Source organism: Euprymna scolopes, chromosome 36, assembly GCF_053919585.1.
Source record: "Euprymna scolopes isolate OS-2025 chromosome 36, ASM5391958v1, whole genome shotgun sequence".
NCBI lineage: Eukaryota > Metazoa > Mollusca > Cephalopoda > Sepiida > Sepiolidae > Euprymna > Euprymna scolopes.
This window is the reverse complement of record NC_136517.1, coordinates 86620867-86646754: the sequence shown is the minus strand read 5'-3', so window position 1 is coordinate 86646754 and position 25888 is coordinate 86620867. Positions and strand designations below refer to the sequence as shown.

Sequence of the window (25888 nt, the reverse complement as noted above, 5' to 3'; positions counted from 1 at the left end):
CTGCCGAGAATGTTCTTGGCGCCAAAATTATCCTTTCAGATCACCAGAATTCAAAAAGATGCAGGCTTGAATGGACACGAATTCTCACTCGGAGCTCGAAGCAGCGAAAGTACTTTGTTGCTTTGAGACGTTTTAATATCCAAATGTGGGTCGAAATATCATTCGCAAACACCAATGCCCTTATGTAGGGCGAATTTTATATATTTGCACGCTTTGTGCTTTGTGAATCTATTGACTTTCTTCTTTACAAATTAACATCTGTCAAAAACGAATTTAAGGTCTACTGTTTGACCTACCTTGTCACTTTTTCGGGGTCGCTGACAACAAATCTGATATTCAAACCCGTCGTAAATTTACCATTTGCATGGTATTAACCCCTGAACCCTCGCACTATTTTGTGCCATCTCACTGCCTTCGTTTATGCTATTTTTACATGATGCGTGCACGCACGTAGTAAATTCACTTGTCACATCGCGGAAGAATTTTTTTAGCAAACATTTGAAATAAGAGTTTTCACAAAGAAAAATGTGGCTCATTTTTCTGTGTTACGTAGTTTTTGATACTTTTTTAATTGATCTAAAAAAAAAAAAATGTTTTCACGAGCGGTTTATAAAACATTTTTATTTTTAGCTTTTTTTTTTTGAAGGGGTATTCAATTATAGAACTTGTACAACATTTAACAGGTGCTTCTGCAGTTTAATTTACCATTTTTCCATAAGTAACACGCCACACCACCCGCCCCCAATTTATCGTTTTTCCGTAAGTAACGCGCCAACATACACCGAGCAGGAGAACTGTTTAATTTTTCACAAAAATTGTTTACATGGGGAGGGGGGGTCGCATGTGCCCCTCCACCGCCCTCGAATGTTAACAGAATTTTTGTGAAAAATTAAAGTTCTTCTGCTCGGTGCATGTCGGCGCGTTACTTACGGAAAAACGATAAATTAAACTGCAGAAGCACCTGTTAAAATCCATACAAATTCTATAATTGAATACCCCCCCCTCCTTAAAAAAAAAAACAAAAAAAAACAGGAACGAAAAACAAAAATGCTTTTGTAAACCGTTCGTGAAAACGTACTGACATTATTTTTATGATAAATGAGGTGAAAACTATTTTTTAAATAGCATTTAAATGAGATGAAAACTTTTATTTTATGAAAAATATTTCGAGTTTGTATTACTGTACATTAAAAAGTTGTCAAAGAACAAATATATAACAAATAAATGTTATCAAAGGCAAGATAAGTTACTTCTCTACCTAACTGAATGTTTTTATAGTGTTTTTATTTAATGCAACATGTTTATTCAGCTCGAAAAACAGTGTTTACTGATGTATTGGAAAGTTAAAAATGGCGACCGACTCTCTTTTACACGATAAGTTTGGGAAAAGGAGTTAAAAATAAAAACTAGACAAAATACTGTTAGAAACGGGTTTGTATTACTGTACACATAGATTCGAAAAAGTTGTCAAAAAACAAATATATAACAAATAAATGTTATCAAAGGCAAGATAAGTTACTTTTCTACCTGACTGGATATATTTTTCGTGTTTTTATTCAATGTAACATGTTTATTCAGCTCGAAAACCATACAGTGTTTACCGATGTATTGGAAAATTCAAGATGGCGTCTGATTCTCTCTTTAACACGGTAAGTTTGGGAAAAGGTGTTATAAATACAAAACTATACAAAATACTATTAAAAACCTGCCGAATATATGTCAACCTATGTCACGGTAACATATACTGAGCGAGTTTTTAACAGTATTTTATCCGGTTTTTTATTTATAACACCTTTTCCCAAACTTACAGTGTTAAAGAGAGAATCAGACGCCATCTTGAATTTTCCAATACATCGGTAAACACTGTATGTTTTTCGAGCTGAATAAACATGTTACATTAAATAAAAACACGAAAAATATATCCAGTTTGGCAGAAAAGTAACTTATCTTGCCTTTGATAACATTTATTTGTTATATATTTGTTTTTTGACAACTTTTTCGAATCTATGTGTACAGTAATACAAACCCAGTTTTTATTTTTAACTCCTTTTCTCAAACTTACCGTGTGAAAGAGTCGGCCGCCATTTTAAACTTTCCAATACATCGGTAAACACAGTATGTTTTTCGAGCTGAATAAACATGTTACATTAAATAAAAACACTTTAAATTTATCCAGTTAGGTAGAAAAGTAACTTATCTTGCCTTTGATAATATTTATTTGTTATATATTTGTTTTTTTTTTGACAACTTTTTCGAATCTGTGTACAGTACAAACCCAATATTTCCTGTCATTTAAAATATCCGCCATGTAATGCGCCTTGTGAAAGATTACGTGACTACGCGCACGTACATTTCATTAAGTATCACTCACGCGACGCGATAACAAATACGGTGATATATGGCGCAAAATAGTGCAAGGCTCCAAGGGTTAATACCATGCAAACGGTAAATTTGCGACGGGTTTGAATATTAGATTCGTTGTCAGCGACCTCGAAAACCTATAAAGAACCAAATTATATTGGTCGGTGTTCTGTTGTAGTTGAAATAAACATTTACCAAAAAAAAGTAACATTGAAAATTGTGGAATTTAGAGAGAGGGGGGGGGCAATCTCATCAACGTCCGCTTCAGAATTGAAAAGTTCAATATAAATATGAAACACTATCAAGACGCACCAAACGAATATTGATTTCGAATGCATTGAATAATACGTGGGAAAACTTCTCCCTTTTCTCTGTGGCGCCACATGAATTCGACTAAATGGAGATCACACGTGTCCAGACCCTGTCGGCCTCCGGACAGTTTCTGGATTTTCGGCCTTGCACTGTCATGTTCGTGTTCATATGTGGCGTGTTCAAATTGATCCAGACCTTCGTAATCAGCCCAACCATCAGATATTATGCGTGTTCCAGGCAACATCCACGCCCGAACTATCGGGAACAACCCCTCACGATCCTTTTCTTCTACTGTTGTTAAATTACAACGATGTGACCCTCGTTCGACGGCGCAGAAAACCCAAACATCGTCCTGAGTCGGACCCTTGATATACTTTCTCTTAAAAAAGAAACATTTATCTACTTCGACTTCTTTAGGGTTATTTGTCTGTTCGTCTATTCCGCCTAGCATTATCGGATTGTTTAGGATGTCTTGTTCACAAACCTCTCGGATGAACTGCATCCAATCTGTAATGGTGCGCGAGGAGACACTGATTTCTTTTTTAATCGTGACCTGCTTCATGTCCAGACTCCAACAATACAACAACATTATTATCTGTTTTATGCTCAAATTACTTGCTTCCAAAAAAGACCCTGCCCGTATACTGCATGACGATTTGCAATCACGGCATCTCCACATATAACCATCAAGAAGTTTTTTCCTTTTTATTAGAACCCGGGGCAAATTACACGCTTCACACTTGTTAGTGTTATGTATTAAACCCAAAGAAACTGCGAAATCGACCTCATTTTCGATTAGCTTTGGTACGAGCGAAAGAAATGTCCAGTCGAAATCTTGAATTTGGCTTGGAGTTAGTATATGTTCCGAAATGCATTCCCTGGCGGTACGAGGGGGTCCGTACTCTGACACCATGATAAACTCTGTCCTTACGATATCTGCCATTTTTTTTTTTTTTTTATGAATTCGTCGATAGTCAATGAAATTCTATTTTCTGTTTTGTTTCATACAGAAAACAAAAAAAAACGTTGCAAAACAATTTCTTCAGAGGTCAGATCCCGAAAACCGGTGAAAAAGTTTATTACTTCTTTGCAACCGGTGTTAAGACAAATTAATCCCCTTTTTTTTTTTTTGTCGAATGCTGACAATCTAAGGGAGATAACCTAGTGAAATCATGAAAGTACACGTTTTATGCATTAATGCAGTCATATGTTCCTATTTTACTTGCCTCCCCACGAGGACAGAATTAGATACATGGTTGGTTTCTAATGTGGGGAAAATCCAGCTCCCCAAAAATGGGCAATCTGGATAGAAGCAAAAATAAAATTTGCCTCAACCATGAAGGATTTCTCCTCCACTGACCGAGGACAGAAAAGGTGAAATGTAGCATCAGAACAGCAGATACTACACTGTGATCTTGGCCCGAAGGCTAAAAGTCATATGTTATTAATTGCTGTATGACAAATAAATAATATTCCTTTTTAATGGAAATTCAGTTATGTGGCTTTCGATTTTCGTTCCGAAGATCACCATCTTAGGTATTTGAGGCATTTTACAGTACAGACAACAAAACGAAGAAGTATTTTTTTTTAAAATCCAAACGTTAGTAAAAACAAGAGAAGTTCCTCTTCTATTTAGATAGATAAGTTTTTTTGCTTTTTTTTTTTTGTAGTTTAACTTATTTTAAAGCGTTTATTTATTTCGAAACACAAGTAGTGTTGAGTGCCTAAGATAGAACTGAAGCCACTTATGAACAGAAAAATATGTTTGCATCGTCAAATTATCTTCACAAGAGAAACAGAACGATGGAAAACCAATTTAATCAATTGGAGAACAAAATGGCTGATATGAGACGGTCATCTAATTAGTCTCGATAATCGCTCAAAAACGAAAATTTAACAAAATACTGGTAGAACATTACATTTTTGCACGATTACTGACATCTATTGGGTGGGTTTCGATTTTTAAGTGATTAATGCTCCAAATATGACTTTAATGTTGTTCTAACTTAAAACTTGGCACTATTTGTGTTTCAAATAAACGCTTTAAAATAAATTAAAACACCAAAAGCTCATTTAGGGAGATAGAAGAGGAATTTTTCTTGCCTTTGGTAACATTTTATTGCATATTTGTTTTTTTTTCATCCTTTTCTTTTTTTTTTATAGTAGCAAATATCTCAAAATACAATGAGCTGTCCTTCCGTAAAAATAATTGATGTTAATAATAATAATGTTTGCTCATCCTATCAAATTTTGCGATTTGTTTCATTTTGCATTGTACTGATTTGGTATTTATGCATCGTTTGAACCAGACGTAACTCAGCGTTCGCTCGGCTTCCTCTGAAGCATGACATCAACGGCCGAGTGTTGCCGATGAAATAACAACGCTACATAAAAGAAAATAGTAAAATGTTAAATGTAGAAACATCAGTAGAAAAAAAAAAAAAAAAAAGCAAAAACCTACCGTAATTTTTAATTTTTATTAATTGTGTGAAGAAAAGGTGTTTGGGGGGGGGGGTATTTATGCCAAATAAATAATTTTTAAGCAATTTTTTTTTTCTGTTTTTTTTTTTTTTTTTTGTCCAAAAAATAATTTTAAGCAAATGTTTATAATTTTTTTTTTGTTCAAGAGGTGATGTTTTTTTTTGTATGTTTTTCAAGTATATTTTTATGAAACAACAAAAGTGGGTGGGTTGGTGTTGTTTATTTTATTTTATTTTTTTGGACTGAGAGTAGTTGGAATCTTTTTTTTTTTTTTCTTTTTTCCAATGCCAGGAAAAGGAAAATTTTCTTAGGAAAATGTTTTTTTTTTCCTCAGACTTTTGGACAGCATCAGACAACAACAAAATGAACAGAGAAAAGGTAGTGAACTTGTGGCTGCAGGTTGCACATTTGATCAATTTTGCCATTAGTTTCCGCTGTTGACAAAAATCGATTCTGACGTGTGTGGAGCTGTTGTGCCAAGATGGTCAAATGCATTTTTTTTTAGATCTTCTCTACTCTTCCTGACTTGATTTACTTCAGTGATAGCTGCGGGGCTCAATATAAAAACTTCATCAATTTATGCTTGCATAAGGAGGACTTTGATATTGAAGGCGAGTGGGTTTTCTTCGCTACTAGTCATGGAAAATCCCTTATGATGGAATTGGTGGTTTAGTAAAATGCCATGTGGCTAAGCAGTCGCTCCAACGCCTTTTAAATAATCAAATTCTTTTTTATAAAGCCATGCTTGATGTCTGCCATCTGTTTCTTTGCGATCAGTAAGGAAACCATGGAGAAGGTGAGAAAATCGCTTGAAACAAGGTTTTCCAGGGGAAACACAGGGCCAGGAACCCGAGCTAGCCACTATTTTGTGTTATTGTCAATATCACAAATTGGCCATAAGTTGTCCAGTCTGGATGAACTATATATGGATATTCATGACTAACTTGCCATCAATTCTTTAGATCTCTGACATCACACTAAGCCAATATATAATCTGTATTTATAACTCTTTCTGGTGAGTTGGTATCGTGAATGAAATAAATGCAGAGGAAGGTAATGTAACTGTCAAGTTCATGCATCTCCATGGACGACGCAAAACATTAAGTTGGTTGCAGATTGATACTACATGGTTTTTTCCCATCAAGAAAATTCTGTGTGTTGTATCCCCAACAATATGTACCAGAAGGACATACACAATAACTGACTAAGAGTATCAAAAAAAAGAAACATTTCTGCATTTCAGTGGCATAAAGAACACAGCAGCATGTAAATGTTGAATCTCCATTTTGGTTGTGAAATCCATTATTTTCTGAATAACGGATTTCACTGGAACTGTTTTAGATTTATTTATACATATTCAACTTTTTTTTTTTTTTAATGGACGCCTGTTTGAAGATGAAATTTATGGAATTTGGCACGAATGGTCACTTTCCTGATTTAACCATGTACAGGTTGAAACTAGTTGCTTCTCATTAGGGTACTTCTCAGGGGATAGTTCAAGTTTGTTTTTTTTGTATCAAATAGTACGTTCGCTCAGAGAAGGGCCTAGCTAAAACAAACAGCCCTTATCAAAATTGCCATTTTTTTTTTATAAGAAAAGGGAACAAGGGGAGGAGTTAAAGGAGCAGAAAATAAGCGTACATAGTTTTTGAATGTTCTCAAGACTTTTGAAAAAGTCTTTACTTTCAAGAGACACTGTGAATGAACAAAACGAACTTTTAACCATTTTTGGTGGAGACACAATTTAATGTGTGAGATAAATATACGGAGAAAGCCTTTGTGAGAACTACTTTTTTTTGTAAATGTCTTATGAAATTGAGCCTGTTTACTTTTAGCATCTGACTTACTCAAAAATTTATTCCAAAATTAAGATGTGGCGATTAATTTATTTTTATTTCGGACTATTAGTCTCATCTTTATTAGTTGTTGTTTTTTTTTTAATCTTTTTATTGGTTCACAACGTTTCGGCCAACTTCCTCTGGCCTTCGTCAGGTGGTAACCGCGACGGATAGGAACAAAAACTAATAAAGACAAGACTAATAGTCCGAAATAAAAATAAATTAATATATAATGCTCATCTCAAAAAATGAATTCCAATTAAGGAATAATATATATATATAAGATGTGGCGAGTTTAACAAATGTCTCAATTGATTATCACATCCAACTTTCAACAGAAACTGTGAGTGAACGGAACAAGAAGTTTTAAACCATTTTTGGTCGAGAGGCAATTTATTGTGTGTACAAAAATATATGCAAAAATCAATGCGTTACCATGTCAGCTACACACTTTTTTTATTTGATTTTTGGGCATATATGGAAATGTCCCAAAACCCTTAATATCTCAATAAGGCTTCATTTTTTTTAGCAAAATATGATACCATTTTTGGATTCCTTGAGTAAAAAAACTTACCTGGGTGAATTTTCAAGGCTATACAATCTTCCAATCAGAAAATATACAGAGAAATGACATCATAAAATTGTTGCCCGGACGTCGTATCATGCGACTTACGCTAAAACAAAAAATGCTCTAAATCAGAAACTGCTTTGAGTTACATGCTCAAATTTTCAGGATTTCTTAGTTCCTATATTGTCTATCTGCAGTGCAAACTACAGCCAGATCTATGGATATAGGTGTCAAGCCCTGGATGATTTGACATGGAATAACCCCTGAAATCCAAATGTAGAACTTTCTGCAATAATGGATCTGCGGTTGTCACCTCCTGGATCAGACAGTGATTTCATTATGGAAATAAGTTCAGAGACAACTTCCATTTTCATCCCAAACAAGGCACAGTGCAACTTTGATGTAGGGGGCTACTGTCGATGGCATAAGTTGCAGGGATATTATGTAAGGAGTTGAGCAGCAAGATGTCTGTTCACATTACACTTGAACTTCTGCATGTCAGTACAGTTGGGGAAGTAGAATCCCGGAAGGGAGTTTCACAGTCTAGCAGTTCTGGAGAAGAAATTATTGGCGTAGAAGGCTTTCTTGCATCGAGGGATCTCTACTGTGTAGGGGTGGGATTTTGCTGCTTGTCAGGTTTGTCGGGGGTATTTACGTCGAGGGGGTACAAGTGCTTGCAGTTCGTCGGAGCATTCACCATTAAAGTATTTGTAGAACAGGCAGAAGAACGCAACATTTCGTCAATGAGACAGAGGTTGAAGCTATATGACAGTTACGGACCTATTGGGTTAGCGACTCTCTTTTGAACCCTGTCCAGAAGTGAGAGACTAGCAGCAGATGCACCTGCCCAAATATGACAACAATACTCCATACATGGGAGAATGATGGCATTATAGAGGTACAGGATATTTTCAGGTGTAAGCAGCTTTCTAGCACGGTAGAGAGAGCCCACCTTCCGGGCAATGCTCTTAATGTATCTGCTCCAACTCATGTTCCCTGTGAATGTTAGGCCAAGGAGTTTAAAGGAAGCATTTTCAGATAATGTATCTTTAGCCATTGCTATTATTGGTTGAGAAGGTGTCTTGTAATTATTGAAGGAAACAAGCTTAGTCTTGGCAGCATTGAATGTGACCACCCATTTATGTCCCCATTCCACTACAGATTGGAGGTCTTCCTCGAGTGTTTCCACAATTGCCTTAGATATGTGTTCATTTGTTTTCCCCTCGTGCCTGTTATAGAGCATGGTGTCATCAGCAAATTTACCCATCTCAGAGACTATTTTATCAGGGAGGTCATTTATGAATATCAGGAATCATAAAGGTTCAAGGACAGACCCCTGAGATACTCCCGCATTTATATCATATTGTTTAGATGCCCAATACAACCTGGATTCTTCTCTTACTTAAGAAGGATTTAATTATGTTAAGTATTCGTCCAGTGATACCGTATGATCTGATTTTACTGAGAAGACCATATCTAGGGCTATCACTCTACCCTCTCCTGCTTTGTTCAGTGTATGGTTTTTGACACTTCTTTTTTTTTTTTTTTTTCCCACAGTGATCACCACTTATCAAGGCCCGGAAGCCACTTAGGGATAAAGGTTATTGCAAGTACATTACGTTAGTGAGGAGATTTGCTGAAGTGTTTACTTAAGGGGCGGTTCATTAGGAATTTGTTAACATTGGACTTGAAGACATCCAAGTTGTAGTCCGGAGGGAAGCAGGCAGACGGAACAGAGTTCCACAGGCGTGCAGTTCTAAGAAAGAAGCTTTGTTCATGGAATCCGCGTTTTGATTTAGGCACAGATATAGAGTGGGGGAAATTTTTCACAGTGGATTCAGCTAGACGGGTGTTTTTCGTGAAAGATTGGTGAGGGGGGACCAGAGATTGGAGTTCAGACGAGCATCTGCCATGGAAATAACGATAAAACAAGGACAGGCTCGCAACGTCTCTTCTGTGGGAGAGAGGTTGCAGGGTAGAGAAAAGGGCATCCCCCACTAAGCCACAAAGTCTATTTTGTACTCTGTCAAGGCAGGATAGGCTGTTTTTAGCAGCTCCTGCCCAGATATGGCAACAGTATTCCATCCTTGGACGTACTTGGCTTTTATATAGATAGAGAATTGCATCAGTAGTGAGATATCTTCTGGAGCGGTAGAAGGATCCCACCATCTTTCCAGCGACCTTGGCAACAGACTTGATGTACGTGTTCCATTTCAGATCAGGAGTAAAGGTCAAACCCAGAAGCTTGTCAAAACACGGGGCCTCACATAGACGAGAGCCATCCATCACAATTGATGCCAGATGGGGATCAGAGCGTTGATGATGTAAGGATAGGAGTTTGGTTTTGGATGTATTAAAGGTAACCAGCCACATCTTCCCCCACTGAACCACGCACTCGAGATCAGAGGAGAGAGAATCAGAGAGAACTTTGCCATTTACAGCCTTTGATGTGTTGCCGTAGATGGTCGTGTCATCAGCATAGATGTCAATAAAACAATAAAAAAAATAATAAACTTTTATTTTTTTATATTTCATTAAATAAAGTGTTTTGATTTTGTCTTAACATTTGTGTTATCACAAAACAATAAAAAAAAAAATAAAGAGAAAAGCATTGTTAAATTAATTGTGTGCTCCACTGATATAAAAATTAATAACTAAAATTTTTTTTATTCATTTTCTTCAAATTTATCAAAAGTCGCCTGCTAAATATGTGGCTTCTCATTGGTTAATCGAGTGTGTCTGTCACTTTCTAATTTTTTCAAGATTTGTTCAGTGATGCTCAGCATATTCTGGTGGTTTATGTCAGGTGTTGGGTAAACCCGAGCAGATGTATAGGGTGGAACGATAAAAATGTCACCCTAAAGAAAACAACACTACAGCGTTATTCTAAAACTTTTATTGAAAAAAATCACTTCAGTTAACTTGATTATGTAATAGAGCTGGCATCTATTCAATGTAGCCGCCTTCAGCCTCAATCACCGCCTCAATACAGGCCAGAACTTTGAGCATGCCTTTTCCACAAGCGCCGACAGGAGCTCGGCGAATACTTGACGATCAGACTGGATTTGGTGTTATGGGAAGTCATGTTCTCGATGTATGACCAAACAAAATAGTCCAGCAGGTTTAGGTCGGTGTTAGGGCAATGAAAGAAGTTTACAAAGTCCTAGCACTCCTTCTGAAGCCAAGCCTGGGTCTATTTGAACTTGTGGACCGACACAGAGTCCTGCTGTCACACCCAGGGTCTGCCAGCGGCCACTTGATTGCACCAGGGTATCACCACATTCTTCAGCACCTCCAGGTACACTTTCAAGCCAACTTCAAAGATGTGAGATGGCATGGTGTGGCTCTCACTTGAAGCCAAACTAAAGACCATAACCGTGACCGGAAACTTTGTTTTCATCACCTGGAGCACATCCCTGTAATTCGTGGCAATCCAGTGATGCATTTTGAGGGTGCTGGCAATAGTCCTGTTGTCATAAGTTGAGATCCTGAGTTGTACAGTGGTGCATCTCCGATCTTGCTCGTTGGACATTGTGTCACTTTCAGACATGATAGAAACCTCCTATCGCTCTTGGCATTTGTACACAACAGGCCAACTAGTAGATGATCTGCAACAAAAAAAGAAAAACGGTTTTCATCAACGGAAATGGAATCATGTCGTCTTTTCTCAGGTGACAATTTTATCATTCCACCCTGTACAGACATCTGGTTTCCAAAATGTATTAGCACCATAGTGCCTTTCCTTAGACCGCTAAACTTTGGAATTTCCTCCCTGTTTCCTACTTCCCTGACTGTACTAACATGCAGAAGTTTAAATATGAACAGACATCTTGCTGCTCAACTCCCCACAGTCCCTTGTTAGACACGATCCCAAATAGTAGTCCCTTTACGTTCCATGTGGCAATGTGTCTTTTTTTTTGGGGGGGGGGGAGTAATAAATGAATAAATTGTTTTGACTAAATTCTCAACTTTATTATTAAAATAATGGGTATTTGTTAAGATAGAATAATCGCCAGATCGTTTTGAGTAAAAACAATATTACATACTTAATTGTCATGTCGAAAACAGTAATATATTAAAAAATTACGAAAATTAATTGAGTTGAAAGTTATATATAGTTAAAAGTAATTTTTACAGAAAATTGGGTAAAATTGTATTTTTCTTAGATTTTATAAAGTAGATGATGTAGAGTTCTAGCAGTATCAGAATTTTTGTAGGAATTTTTGACACCCCTAACACGAAACTGCGAATACAATATAAAAATCTCGTAATTTCTCTGTTAAAAGTGGGTTATTTATTTTCTTTATGGATTATACTTCCAAAATAAACTATTACAGTTGTTTTAAAAGTAATAAAAATATTTTTTTTTTTTTTTTAAAACAGTAATGAATTTTCCGAACTCAATATTTTTCAATTTTTAAACTCAATATTTTTAAATTTTTAAATTTTAAAAATCTATCAAAATTTTTCTATTGATTCTATTTTTACGATATTTTCAGGGTCAATGTGAAATTTTATGTTCTTTCCAATAAACCGAATATAATATTTTAGACAAACGTTTTTTTTAAATTCACGCCCCCCCATTTTCACGCCCCCCCCATTTTGAAATGTCTATTAAAAAGTAAATAATTAATTTATGTTTAATAGGTTTATATATCACAAATTGAAGAGAAAAGGTCAATAAATAATATATTCAAATTTAAAACAAAAAAAAAAAATCAGTTTTTTAGAAATTTACCTGTAAAGTCCGAAGTTTAAAACCTTATTTTATAAGAACACATTTTTTCTTTTTGTCTTTTTTTTTTTTTTTTTAATGAAACCTTGGTCCTTGCTCCTTTAATTGAAAAAAAAATTAGGGCTTGAATTACATTTTTCGAGGAGTTATAAGCTTAGAAAGATAGGGGGTCGAATAATTTACGCCTCTCATTTTGAAATGTCTATTAAAAAGTAAATAATTAATTTATGTTTAATAGGTTTATATATCACAAATTGAAGAGAAAAGGTCAATAAATAATATATTCAAATTTAAAACAAAAAAAAAAATCAGTTTTTTAGAAATTTACCTGTAAAGTCCGAAGTTTAAAACCTTTTAAAAAAAAAAAAAACACATTGTTTTGTTTTGTTTTTTTTTTTAATAAAACCTTGGTCCTTACTCCTTTAATTGAAAAAAAAAATTAGGGCTTGAATTACATTTTTCGAGGAGTTATAAGCTTGGAAAGATGGGGTGGAATTATTCACTATTTTCACGAAATTTCTGACACTGCTAGTAGAGTTCACACACAAGGGACATAACTCGAAACGTAAATTTTAGATTACATTTTAATGTTGACCAACATTTTAGCCTTATAGCGATAGACTTTTTTTTTTACTAAAACTACAATAGTTGTTTTACTCGATGAATTTTCGTAATTTTTGGATATATTACTACTTTCAACATGACAATTAAGTACGTAATATTGCTTTTGCTTAATCGATCTGTCTATTCTGTTCACAAGCACCGAATAATGTTGCCAATATCAGAAAGAAATATTTTCAAATAAAAAAGCAAAATAAAATTTAATTGGGGAAATTTTTACCTCTTTTCCACTTTAGCATTTACCTTTAAAATCGCGACATTCGCCGGTTTTCGGGTATGCTGAAAACGAATATCGCATTGAAATTTTCCGTAAATAAGTAGTTTTCCGGATATTAAGCAATGTCATTTCTTATATTATCGCTGGTGGCCATCTCGGTGTGCGCGCTTACGCGTAGTTTCTCGGGCTTGCGTTTACACGCACGAGCGCTCGCTCGATCGCGCGTACTAATATAGTCACCAGCAATAACATAAGAAATGGCATTGTTTAATATCCGGAAAACTACTTGTTTGCCGAAAATTTAAATACGATGTTCCTTTTCAGCATACCCGAAAACCTATAAAAGTTGTCATTTTAAAGGAAAATGTTAAGGTAAAAACCAGGTAAAAATTTACCTTATATTGCAACAATGTCAGTTCAGTAAAAAAAAAAAAAAGGGGGGGGGGCATTTCTTCGTTTTTCGGTTTCCATTTCGGGAACCTGAGTTTAATTTTGTATGGTCGCGTTTCGGCTGTTGTCGTAAATCGTTACCGGATTTTACCGAACCTGGGGGCATCTATATAAGTGCAAAGCATTGTTTTCTGTTTTTATTTATTTATTTTTTTTTCGTGACGAATTTTAAAAGGTTTAAAAAACATCGACGTTTAAAAAATGTGCAAAATAAAAACGGTAAGATAGGGACATTTTAATAATTTGTTTTCTAAATAATAATAATAATAATAATAAAACACGGTGTTTTATTTATTATAAGGTTTATAAACGAATGCAGTTGTAGCTGGTTCTGTTTGTTATTCTGGTTGGCCCCAAACAAAATTAAGTTGAAAAAAAAAAAAAAAAGGATGGAGAGAGAGAAAGGGAAAGAGAAAAGGAAGAAAGGATAAAAAGAAACAAAAAGTTTTGGCTACTCACATTAAAGGAAGTGAAGAAATTATGGGATGCTGACATGTTCGCGACGCTAGACGCTCTGATGGGAGGAAGGGAGAGTAGAGCGAATAGACGAAGGTGCAGAAAGAGAGAGAGAGAGAGAGAGTGGGGGAAGAGTAAAAGGAAGAGGTAAGAAAAACTGTTAGAGGCGGCGGAGAAGACGAATTAAAAGTAATCAGAGAGTGACGGGGAAAGGAGAGAGAGTAGGACAGTTAGAGAGTAGTTATTTTTTGTGTCATCCTTCTCTCATTTTGTAGTTAAGAAGGAAGAAAAGGCTGAGAAAGAGTTAGAGAAGCGAATAATAAAGAGAGAGAGAGAGAGAGAGAGAGAGAGAAGTTAGTGGTGTACAGAGAAAGAAAGTGTGGGGGAAGTAGAGAGGAGGAAAATAAATAAACAGAGAAAGGGTGGCGGTGGAGAGAGAGAAGCAAAAAGATGGAAATAATAAAATACGCAGAGAAGGAGACAATCTAAAGAGAGGGTGCTTTTGTTTACACTAGTGATCTTTTAAACCAACTAACGCATTTCAGGTGAAAACATAATTGCATACTTTTGTGCCATGTCGAAATTAGTATAAATTCCAAAAATTACGAAAAATGATCTGGTACTTGTACAGTTTAGTCAAGACATTAAAAAATGAAAATACCGAAAAAAGTTTTAAGAACGAAGTTCTCCGAAAAAAAAATTCATCAAGTAGTTTTGTTTTTTTTGTTTTTTTTTTTTACAGCGGAAAAACACGTTTTTATGAGCATGCGTTGAAGGCGGCCATCTTGGATTTATAAAAAAAATTTGTTTGAATTTTAGAAATGCCAAAGGGAGATAACTCCAGTTAAAGCGCTGACACTCCTCCCCCATCTTTAATACTAGCTTTTCTTCCTAAAAATCAAACATTTCGCTCGGTATCATAACAAATTGTCTTTCCGCTGTAAAAAAAAAAAAAAACTACTTGATAAAATTAAGTGAAATTTTTTTTCTGGAGAACTTCGTTCTATAACGAATACATACAATTTAAACTTTTTTCGATATTTTCATTTTTTAATGTCTTGACTAAACTGTACAAGTACCAAATGATCTACGATCTAGTAAATGGTGTGGCTGGATGTATTTTTTAATGATAATAAAGAATCAACCATTATTACGTTTAAATTAAGTAAGGGTTATCTCTTGTTTGTCATACTGAATTGGTCGCACAACTCTTCCACGTTTAAAACATACAATAAAACTCTATAGTTCGATAAATTCTAATTTTATTTGTAATTATTTTGTCATTCCGGCATATTCCTCGAGACATTTCATTGTTGCATTACCTCCCCTGTTTTCTAGACGGTGATAGATGATTTGGTGTCCCTGACGAAACATCTTCCAAAAGATCTTATGTATTATAATATGTAATAATATTATAATCTTATTTTTATTATTTATTATTAACCTTTTATATAAAAATAAGTGGGACAATGTGGACAATTCTTATTTTTATTTAAAAAATGTGTAATATTTATTTTTTGTAACTGTTTCTAACTTTTTTTAATTTATATTTTGTTGCGGGGTCGGTCGTCCGGGGACAATCGACCCAACAACTAACAAGGTAGACACGGGAAAAAAGTAAACAGCAAAAAGCCAAAGAAGGATAACAGACACAGGTTGTTTGGTTAAAGACGAGGGTTTGCCTTTTATTTGCAAAGGAAGCGAAAAATAGCATGATCTGGATGCTGGTTGTCCGGAAGGTCGCACATCACCGAAGGCTAAGGTCTGGAGGGCTGGAACTGGTACTCTAGACATAGCATGGCTTAGGGTTGCTCACTGGGTCTGTAACGATCAGCTGGATGTCAGGGCGATCCGGAATGGACAGTGGACACTGAGAACATGGGGGTCAGTGTTAATGGAATGGACGGTTGGTAGGGAGCCAGGTGCAGGGAAGGTTGCAGGCTGGAGGAGCAAGGTGCAAGCAAGGTTGCAGGCCGGAGGAACTAGGTGTAAGGCGAGGTTGCAGGCTGGAGGAGCGAGGTAGAGGCGAGGTTGTTGGAAAGCTGCTGGAGGCACCAACGGCTGGAAGGCTGCAGGAGTGAGCAGGAAGCCGCTGGAGTAAGCTGGAAGCGCTGGAGACTGGAAGTGAAGTTTGCTGCTGGTGGGTCAGGAGGCAAGCAGTAGTGAATCGCATTAGTAGAAAAACTTATTAGCCCTGATAAGGGCTGGTTGTTTAGCCCTGATAAGGGATGTTTGAACTGCTGTTCAGACGGCTTCCGCTGCTGCTGGGAATCCTTCAGCTGGTGGATTCGGTCAACGTAACTGGTAGTGTCAGTCCTCGCTTCGGAAGCCTCCTCCTACTCCCCGGACGGGTCTAGCACTCGGCCGAAACTGGCCTGGTTGGGCCGAGGCTGGCTGTATTCATTTGGCCAGCGTGATGTTAGAGGCGTCGCTCCCAATAAGACAAACAAATGATTCCAATTTATCCCAGAACGAAATTTATGCAATCAAAAGTAGCTTGGGAGTTTGTTGATTCCATTTAAATTAATTTTGTCGAAGAAGTAAAAAGTCAATTGCCTGAATTATTGGTGTTTCGTTTGATATATTTGAATTCCAACGTGTGTAGAGGAGTCGAGGACAGAAAGAAAGGGAAGATGAATGTATTCACTGAACCCGGATATTGTTCATACGTTTAGCTCACGTTAGCCTATCGCATCCTTTGTTAAGGGAAGGGAAGGCGAAGAGAAACAGCAGAGGCGAAGAAAGAAAGAAAAATGGAGGCGGTGATTTTGAAACCGTAACAATTTATTTCTTGTAACTGTTAACTTTCTTTTTCATGTGAAACATTCTTAAAAGTGAAGAAACATTTTTTTTTTACAGAAAAATAGCATTATTACACCAAACTAATTATAATAATTCAAATATAAATACTACTGCTACTACTACTACTAATAATAATAATAATATGATTATTAATAGTATGGCAGTCAAGGCAAATCCCATTGGCAAAAAAGCCACCATAAAGAGCTTAATCAGATTAACAAGACAATTTCTTTTACAATTTTGCAAAAGGCTTGCCCGTTGGGAACGGCGATAGTGTTAATACAGCTTGAATGTCGAAAGTCAAAGGAATCCAACTAAAAATATCCGAAGGTTGAGACTACTATAATAATAATAATAATAATAATAATAATTTGTCTAAAAATGTGATAAAATTCTTCAGTTAAAATATCTGTTGAAAGATATTTCGTCGGGGACGCCAAATCATCTATCGCCATCTTGAAAACAGGGGAAGTAGTGCAATAATGAAATGTCTCAAGAAATATGCTGGAATGCCCTGTATTTTTCTACTAGACCATTTTTCAAAATTTTTGGAATTTATACTAAGTCTTTCCTTGTTTCCTGTTTCCTGACTAATCCGCAGAAATTTAAATGTAATGTGAACAACAGGCATCTCGCTGCTCAATCCCCTGTAGATATGATCTCAAATAGTAGCTTCTTACATTGAGGTGGCAATATGCCTTGTTTGGGGGGAAAAAAGAGTTAAAAAAAAAAAAATTAAATTTCAGTCAGATCTTCCTACATCTAAGGATCTTTAGTTGGAAGGTAGGGGAGGGAGTCACTTTATAGAGTTGTCCGTGTTCGGGTGCAATCTGACTGGAAGTGAACATTGAATAAGAAAAGTACTGCTGCCACATCTGGGCAGGATAAGCTTAGTGGGGGATGCCCTTTTCTCTTCCCTGCAACCTCTTTCCCACAGAAGAGACATTACGAGCCTGTCTCTACTTTATCATTATTTTCATGGCAAGTGCTCGTCTGAGCTCCAATCTATGGTCCCCCCCTCATCAAACTTTCACGAAAAACACTCGTCTAGCCAAAACCACTATCAATAATTTCCTCCACTCTATCTGTGCCTAAACCTAAACGTAGATTTCATGAACAAAGCTTCTTTCTCAGAACTGCACACCTGTGGAATTCTGTTCTGTTTGCCTGCTTTCCAGCTGAATACAATATGGTCGTCTTCAAGTCTAACGTAAACAAGTTTTTGATGAGTCTTCCTCTTCAACTACTAACGATTACTACGATATTGTCCCATTGACTACTGTATACTCATTAACCCTTATCCTCGAGTGTTGGTTGCGTCGTATGAGGTTCTTTTTTTTTTTTTTTTTTTTTTTTTTTACATGGGGGTCACCACTTATCAAGGCCCGAAGGCCACTCAGGGATAAGGGTTATTGCATGTACAGTAATCAATGAGATAGTATTATAGTAATCATTAGTATTGGGGGTTTTGATAGAGTGTCTTACTTAAGGGGGCGGTTTGTCAGGAGTTTGTTTATGTTGGACTTGAAGACATCCAAGTTGTAGTCAGGTGGGAAACAGGCAAGCAGCAGAGAGTTCCACTGGCGTGCAGTTCTAAGAAAGAAGCTTTGCTCATGGAATCTACGTTTGGATTTAGGCACAGATAAAGAGTGGGGAAAATTATTGACAGTAGTTTCAGCCAGACGGGTGTTTCTCGTGAAAGATTGGCGAGGGGAGATGAGCAATTGGAGCTCAGACGAGCACCTGCCTGTTTGTGCTGACACTCGCTCAGGTGAAGATGGCACTTGAGTCCTGCTAGAGACTTGCAAACATGGCTACAGTGGACGCAAGTGTGAGGATTGAGAGAAATCGTTGCTGGTATATTTGCATCTGCTTTTTTTCTTAGCCTAATTTCGTTTAATTTGTGAATGCACGTCGTGGAGAAGTGTTTGATTCACTGATGACGCATACTCTTCCAGGCAGTCTTGCAGTTAAGTCTCGGCAAAGTTTGACAACTCTAGAAGAGTCACTTCAGTATTTTACACCGTCAAATCACGAATATTACGAATTACTAGTTTTAAAATAAAAATAAAAATAAAAATTATTAAGGTTTAAAATAAAAAATATGTAATTAATATATAAAAAATATGTAATTAATATAAAAAAATATTTTAATATTGGAAGTAAGCATTTGATTATATAAAGTAAACAAACAACATATACATTTTTACATATTTATAACTATTTATTAAACAGAAAAATGAAACAATTTTTAGAAAGTGTAATATTGTCTTAACAGAAAAACGAACAAAATAAAATCTGAAGTAATGAACCACGTAACAAAATATAAATTTATCTATACAAAATAAAACAACTTTGAAAATTCAACATTTCTTATGCTTTTAATAATTCGTGGAAATGCGTGTCCTTTCTCATGTCGTCTCCACAACTCTTTCATTAGATGAGAATGGAACAAATTTTCATATTTTTTTATATTAATTATATAATATATTTTATGTTGATTACATATTTTTTTATTTTAATACTTTAATAATTTTTATTTTTATTTTAAACCTAATAATTTGTAATACTCATGATTTGTAAAATAATGATGTGACCCTTCTAGAGTTGTCGAACTTAGCCAGGATTTAACCGCAAGACTGCCTTCTTCCAAGCACCTTCAAGTTCAAAGTTTCCGCCATCGATCTGAACAACTACGGCGGGGTTATCTCTCAATTTGTATTTGTAACGAAACCAAGGACGTCCAACATTTCACTTATCACCATCAAGCTGACTGTACATAAATTGTTTCGGTATCCTACTATCGTCCATGCGAACAACATGGCCTGGTCAGCAAAGTTGTGATTGAATGATGAAACCTTCTATCCCACTGATACCACAAAGTGTAAACAAGTCTGCATTGGATATCTGGTCTTTAATAGTAAAACCACAAAAAGTATGAACACATTTCTTGTGGAAGATGTCAAATTGCTTAATTTGGTTATAAAACGTCCTTGTCTCTGATTCATACAGCAACGCGGTAAGAATGACAGCTTTAATGCTTCTAACTTTGTTTTCAGGCTTATTCCTTGGTTTTTCGACAATCGGGTACTCGGTTTTCCAAATGCACTACTAGCACGAGGGATTCTATTAACTATTTCATCATCGAGCGATGCACTTGAACTACAACGCTACCAAGATATGCGCAGTTTTCGTATATTTCAGCTTCCATCCATAGCCCTTGAGTCCCTCTACAACTTTTGTAGGTGTTTTTGTAGCAAGGAGTTCTTTTTACAGGGTGAGGGTGCTGGCCCCACGCCCAACCTTCCCAGAAGGTACATGCAGCACCTAACCTTCTCAAATGGTCACCCATCTGGTACTGGCCAGACTCAACGTTGCTTAACTTCGGTGATCTGGTGAGAACCGGTGTGTCAACATGATTGTACCGTACAAATGTATAACATACGAGTTTAATATTTTATTATTGGAATCCCTTGAGATAAGTAATTTGTATTTTTATTTATTTATTTGCGGACTGTTATCCTCATCTTCATTTTTATGCTGTACATATATTTCAGCTTGCTTCCATCAATTTGAATAGGTGTTACTAGAAAATTGTGGGTCCTATTATATTGGACCCCCTTTTTTGGCCCTATCCAAGAGGGAGAGACTAGTGGTAGATACACCAGCTCAGATGTGGCAACAATACTCCATACATGGGCGAATGGTGGTCTTATAGAGGTACAGGATACTCACAAGAGTTCATTAAGTATACGTTGTATGTTTATTGTCAATGCAAGAGTTAACGGAAACACATGTATTCATTCTTACCTTGAGAAAGGTAAACGCCCTGTCGAGGCGAGTGCAAAAGCTAGACAGGAAAAGAGTTAGAGATAGGTATCTAACGAAACAGGAAGTAGAACACTGTCTTTCAGTTAAAACGGGAATCATGACAAGAGCAGGTAACAGATTCATAATTTAAATATTTTGTGTGCGTATGTGCGACCTGTGTAAAAACATATCAGTTCAAAAAGACATGTGCCCATAGGTTGCACCCAGTGCGGCATCATCTGCAAATAGCAAATCCCTGATGATTGTTCTACGAAGGAATGTTTTTGTTTTGAAGTGCTGCTGATTGAATATTCCTCCACTTGTACGGAACCTAAATTTTCCTCCAGTATCGACATCTGAAAATGTGTGTTTTAACATAACAGAGCAAACGGAACCGAAACCATAAAACATCCTTGTTTGGTGTCATTCGTTACATTGAACTTTTTAGAAGAGTCCCCACTTGACATGATTGATGCTTTCATAATCCTATGAAAAGATGTTATCACTTTTATCATGTTGTCTGGAATGCCATATCTCTTCAATACCCTCCAAAGAGCTGCACGGTTCACAGCGTCAAAAGCCCTGGTAAGTTCAATGAACACCATGTACAACTCACAAACTTTCTCACATACTTGATGCAAAGAGTATATCATATCAGTTGTTCCCCGAAGAGCGTAGAAAACCACTCTACGATTCGGGATAGATTTCATCAACAACATAACTTACTAATCTGTTGAGTATAAGTCTGGCTAGAATTTTACCAGCGATTGAATGAAGAAGGATTATACCGCGGTGATTACCACAGTCATTTTGAAGACCTTCGTTTTTATAATGATGAAAGATGGAGGCATTCTTGAAATCCTTGGGAATCTTTCCGGTTATCCAAATGTTACCAGGTGTCTTACCCATTGCTATCTGCTTGATAGCCTCAAGGACTTTTTGTAGAGTCGGCAACTCAGACATTTCTGTTTGTTCAGGAAGCTGCTAAACTGACCCAATAACATTGTCGTCCGTAACAAAGGAAGTGTTTAATACTGTTTCAAAATGTTCTTTCCAGCGGTTCAAAATATCGCTTTCATCAATCAACAAGGTTCCATCTTTTGTAGAAACAGATCAAGCTCCCGATTGTTGAGGACCAAAAACTTTCTTTATTCCCTCATAAAAGATCTTGGTATCTTTCCTTTCAAATGCCATTTGAATAGATTGTGCATGATCAGTCCAATATTCCTCTTTCATCTGTCGCAGTACTTTTTGCATTTGCGCTTTACAGGTTTTGTAAGCCTTCTTTTGCATTGCAGAGTTTTTTGTCATCAATCCATGCTTTGTTGGCACGATTGGATTGGATCTTGTGCTTCAACATTCTGAGTGTCGAACCAATCCTGATGCTTACATATTGGTAAGCCTAACATTTCAATTGCAGTGGCATGTATGGCATCACGTATAGTCTTCCAGGATTTTTCAATGCCATCATGCACTTCTACATTTCCTAAGTTTTTTGCAGCCCACACTTCAGGATACTTCAATGGTTTAACGTTAATACGTTTTCGGACAGCTGATTTCATGATTTGCCTAAGATGAAAACAAAGATATGTTTTGCTGTGCAGCAAGACATGGTCTGATAAGTACACAACTGACATGAAATGAGTGTGTTACCATGAAGTCGTGAATATTGCGTTGCTTTGAGATGATATAATCAATAATATGCCAATTATTTGAACGAGGGTGTATCCAAGTAGTTTTGTGGCAGTCTTTCCGTTGGAATACTGTGTTGGTGATAGTGAGATTAAACGCAATGCATAGAGAAAAGAGACAGAGACCATTATCATTCATTTTTCCCAACTCCATGATGTCCCAAAGCCCCTCTCCATGTTTGGGAATCAGCACCAACCCTAACATTAAAGTCCCCCATCAGAATGAACTTATCCTTGTGACGAACGCCATTGCTTACTTCCCGTAAATGCTGTTGTCAAGTTGTCATGACATGATATGATGTGACAGACTTTTGAGCAGGGATCGCGCAAGTTCTGATTTCACAGCAAACCCACTCCAGAGAGACGCGGCTCATGTAGACCTTTTCTACTTGTGAAAAAAAAAACATAACCACGCTTCTCTTCCTTGAATTGAGAGATTCCAAGAAGGTGGGTTTCACCAAGTGCTGCAAATATCTATGTTATAAAAGGTGTTTTTATTTGAATGTCATTTTTCAAAAAATGGCAGTTGTCTCCCTTCCTAAATTAATTATAATTTAAAATTCAAATATAGCACTTCAACGATAATAAACTGGCAACAGTACATTTATCAGCATTTTTTTTTTTAAGTAATATAAATAATTATTTCAACCATTCAGAGACAAAATTTAACAACATGCCAAAGAATAGATGGACTTAAATAATGACAAGCTTTAAAAGTGAGCGGGAAAAAGATATAATTTTTATTAGAAATATTTTCTCTTAACCTTATTTTCCCACCCGATTTTATTTTGATTTTATTTATCAACAGGAAAATTATTAACTTCTTTTTTCTTTATTTTTTTAAATATTTCCAGGAATATCAGTCTTACTACAAAAAATGCTAGTTTTATTTTGGTGTCTTTAAACCCCCTCCCCATATTTTTGCTGATGAGGAGACTTTGTTTAAAGAAAATCTTATCAAATTATTGTCCAAGACATTATCTATTTCAATAAAAACATAGTTTCTGAAACGATCGTACAATCTATTGATTTGGTCTGTTTTCCTTTTGAAACTGATTTCTAATTCAAAATTATGAATCGTTTTACTCAATATTAAAATAGTTGTAGGATATCTATTCTTATCAAGCTTATTATATCAGCTTATTATATCAGCTTATTATATATCTACAGTACAATAAGCACTGTTTTCTTTTAATAGTATTAATATATTTACTAGTACATTAAAAAAAAACTCTGCTCTTTAGACTCGAGGTCTGATTCCCTCAATATCTATAACATAAAGCTGAATGTCTGTGTGTATGTCTGTTCATGAATAGGCTCCTATATGGTTGACTATTATAGAAAACTAATCACATATAATGACAGAAAATGTATCGAGACACAGGAATGGGTATATTTGATCTGGCATAATGATGATTCATTAAAATTGTGGGGTCTGCGCACGCGCCTGGTCCACAAAGTATGGAAATAAAAAATTAAAAAGAAACATTTACAAGTGTTTTTGATATAGATGTACATAATAATACTTTGATAAGTATGTTTTAACTTAAATAGGGATAGTATAATAAAATTGTGGGGTCTGCGTTCGCGCCTGGCCTCCATAGAATGGAAATAGGCACAAACTTTAATAAAGACTTTTCATATCTATCTGCGTAAGTATACTTTGATGATTATGTTTCAGTTTGAAGAAATATGGTATAATAAAATTATTCGGTGTTCGTTCACGTCTGACCTCCATAGAATGGAAATATGTCACAAAGTTTAACAAGGTTTTTTAATATAGATACACAGAATATTGTGAGAAGTGTTTCAGTGTGAACAGGTATGGTATAATAAATTATGGGGTTTATCTATTTTATTTTTACTTTCATCATATTTTGCTTTGGTTTTGATACCCCCAAATTTGAAGCTATCTCTTTACAACCCTTCCTTTTCATAACCTATCATACTTTCATAAATCAGAGTCCATTTTCTGTAGGCTGTTTTTGAACCCAGTCAACAACGGGTACTTTTGCTAGTATATATATATATTACTGATGGGAGGATTCCAATATTTTTCCAGATTCTAAAGCAATTACTGATTCTGTTTCAGATTCTTGATTCCGATTCTTTTAAAATGTCTGAATATGTAAAGTTGTTTTTATTATTATTTTTTTTACAGTAAAAAACCCATGTATTACATAGATAGATTTTTGCAAACGTAAAAAAATTCTGAAGTGATCTATAGATTTCTTCTATTTTACTGGCATTTTAAAATCAATAAATATTATCTTATTTTTAGTGACAGCAATGGGAAATTGAATTTTAAACAAAATAAAAACGAAAAATAAACAATTAAAGGAATTGTGTTTGGCATCGGAAAATAGGCACTAATTTTTCCGATTTTGATACCAATTCCAATACTCTAAAAGTTCTGATTTTCCGATTCTGATTGATTGTTCCAATACTAATATATATATATATATATATATAACTACTTCATTTACTCACATAAATTTAATATACGAAAGTATAGATTTATGCGTAAACTTTAAGTATTTACTTCAAAAGTGCTCAATACGTAGGTAGAGCTAGTTAGTAATTTATAAAATATATATGGCGACTAAGCTACACTGAATATTCTGCGTTTCATCCACTGTAGGATTCGAATCCTACAGTGGATGAAACGCAGAATATTCAGTGTAGCTTAGTCGCCATATATATTTTATAAATTACTATATATATATATATATATATATATATATATATATATATATATATATATATCACAAGAATAAGAGATATCCATCGCATTTTATGATATGCATCAGTATTAATAGTAAATCGACTGCTTGAAAAGCACTCATAATTAAGAATTTAATATTTAACTGTTGAAAGACCAGACGATTGCAAAATTGATTTTAATGAATATTTTTATTTATTAAAATAAATTTGAAATTCTTTTTCAAATTTTCGAATAATAAAATAGTCTCGTTCAGGAAATACAGACAGTTTCTTCTTCTTCTTCTTCTTCTTCTTCTTACACATCATGGTGAAGAGATGGTGGAGATGTAAAAATATTCATTAAAATCAATTTTGCACTCGTCTGGTCTTTCAACAGTTAAATCTTAAATTCTTAATAACAAGTGCTTTTCAAACAGTCGATTTACTATTAATACTGATATAGATCAATTCTTCTCCATGACAACACTCGCCCGCATGCTGCTCAACTGACCCTGTAGAAGCTGAATGAATTGGGCTACGAGACTCTGCCTCATCTGCCATATTTACCAGACCTCTCGCCCACCGATTATCACTTTTTCAAGCATCTCGACAACTTCCTGCGCGAAAAATGCTTCAAAATCCGAGATGATGCCGAATCGGCCTTCAATAACTTCCTCGCTTCCAGAACTCCGGATTTCTATGCTAATGGGATAAATAAACGTGTTTCTCGTTGGCAAGAAATGTGCCGATTCGAATGGTTCTTATTTCGATTAATGAAGTTTATTATGAAAGGAGTTACGATTTTTTGAAATTGAACGTCAAAAAACAACATTATTTTTGAAC

General features: G+C 35.5%; 2 protein-coding genes across 2 annotated transcripts in view; both read right to left on the bottom strand.

Moving 5' to 3' along the window:
* The window catches only part of LOC145260664 (uncharacterized), a 93785-nt gene extending 79617 nt beyond the window's left edge, over positions 1-14168 (bottom strand). The window contains exon 1 of the mRNA XM_080119014.1: positions 14043-14168. The gene's annotated coding sequence lies outside the window, so the exon portion shown is untranslated. The remainder of the gene's footprint in view (positions 1-14042) is intronic.
* On the bottom strand, positions 2663-3586 carry LOC145260263 (uncharacterized). Its single transcript, XM_080118089.1, has one exon. The coding sequence runs from the start codon at positions 3584-3586 to the stop codon at positions 2663-2665; it is 924 nt and encodes a 307-aa protein (XP_079974215.1).
* Positions 14169-25888: the final 11720 nt, after the last annotated feature.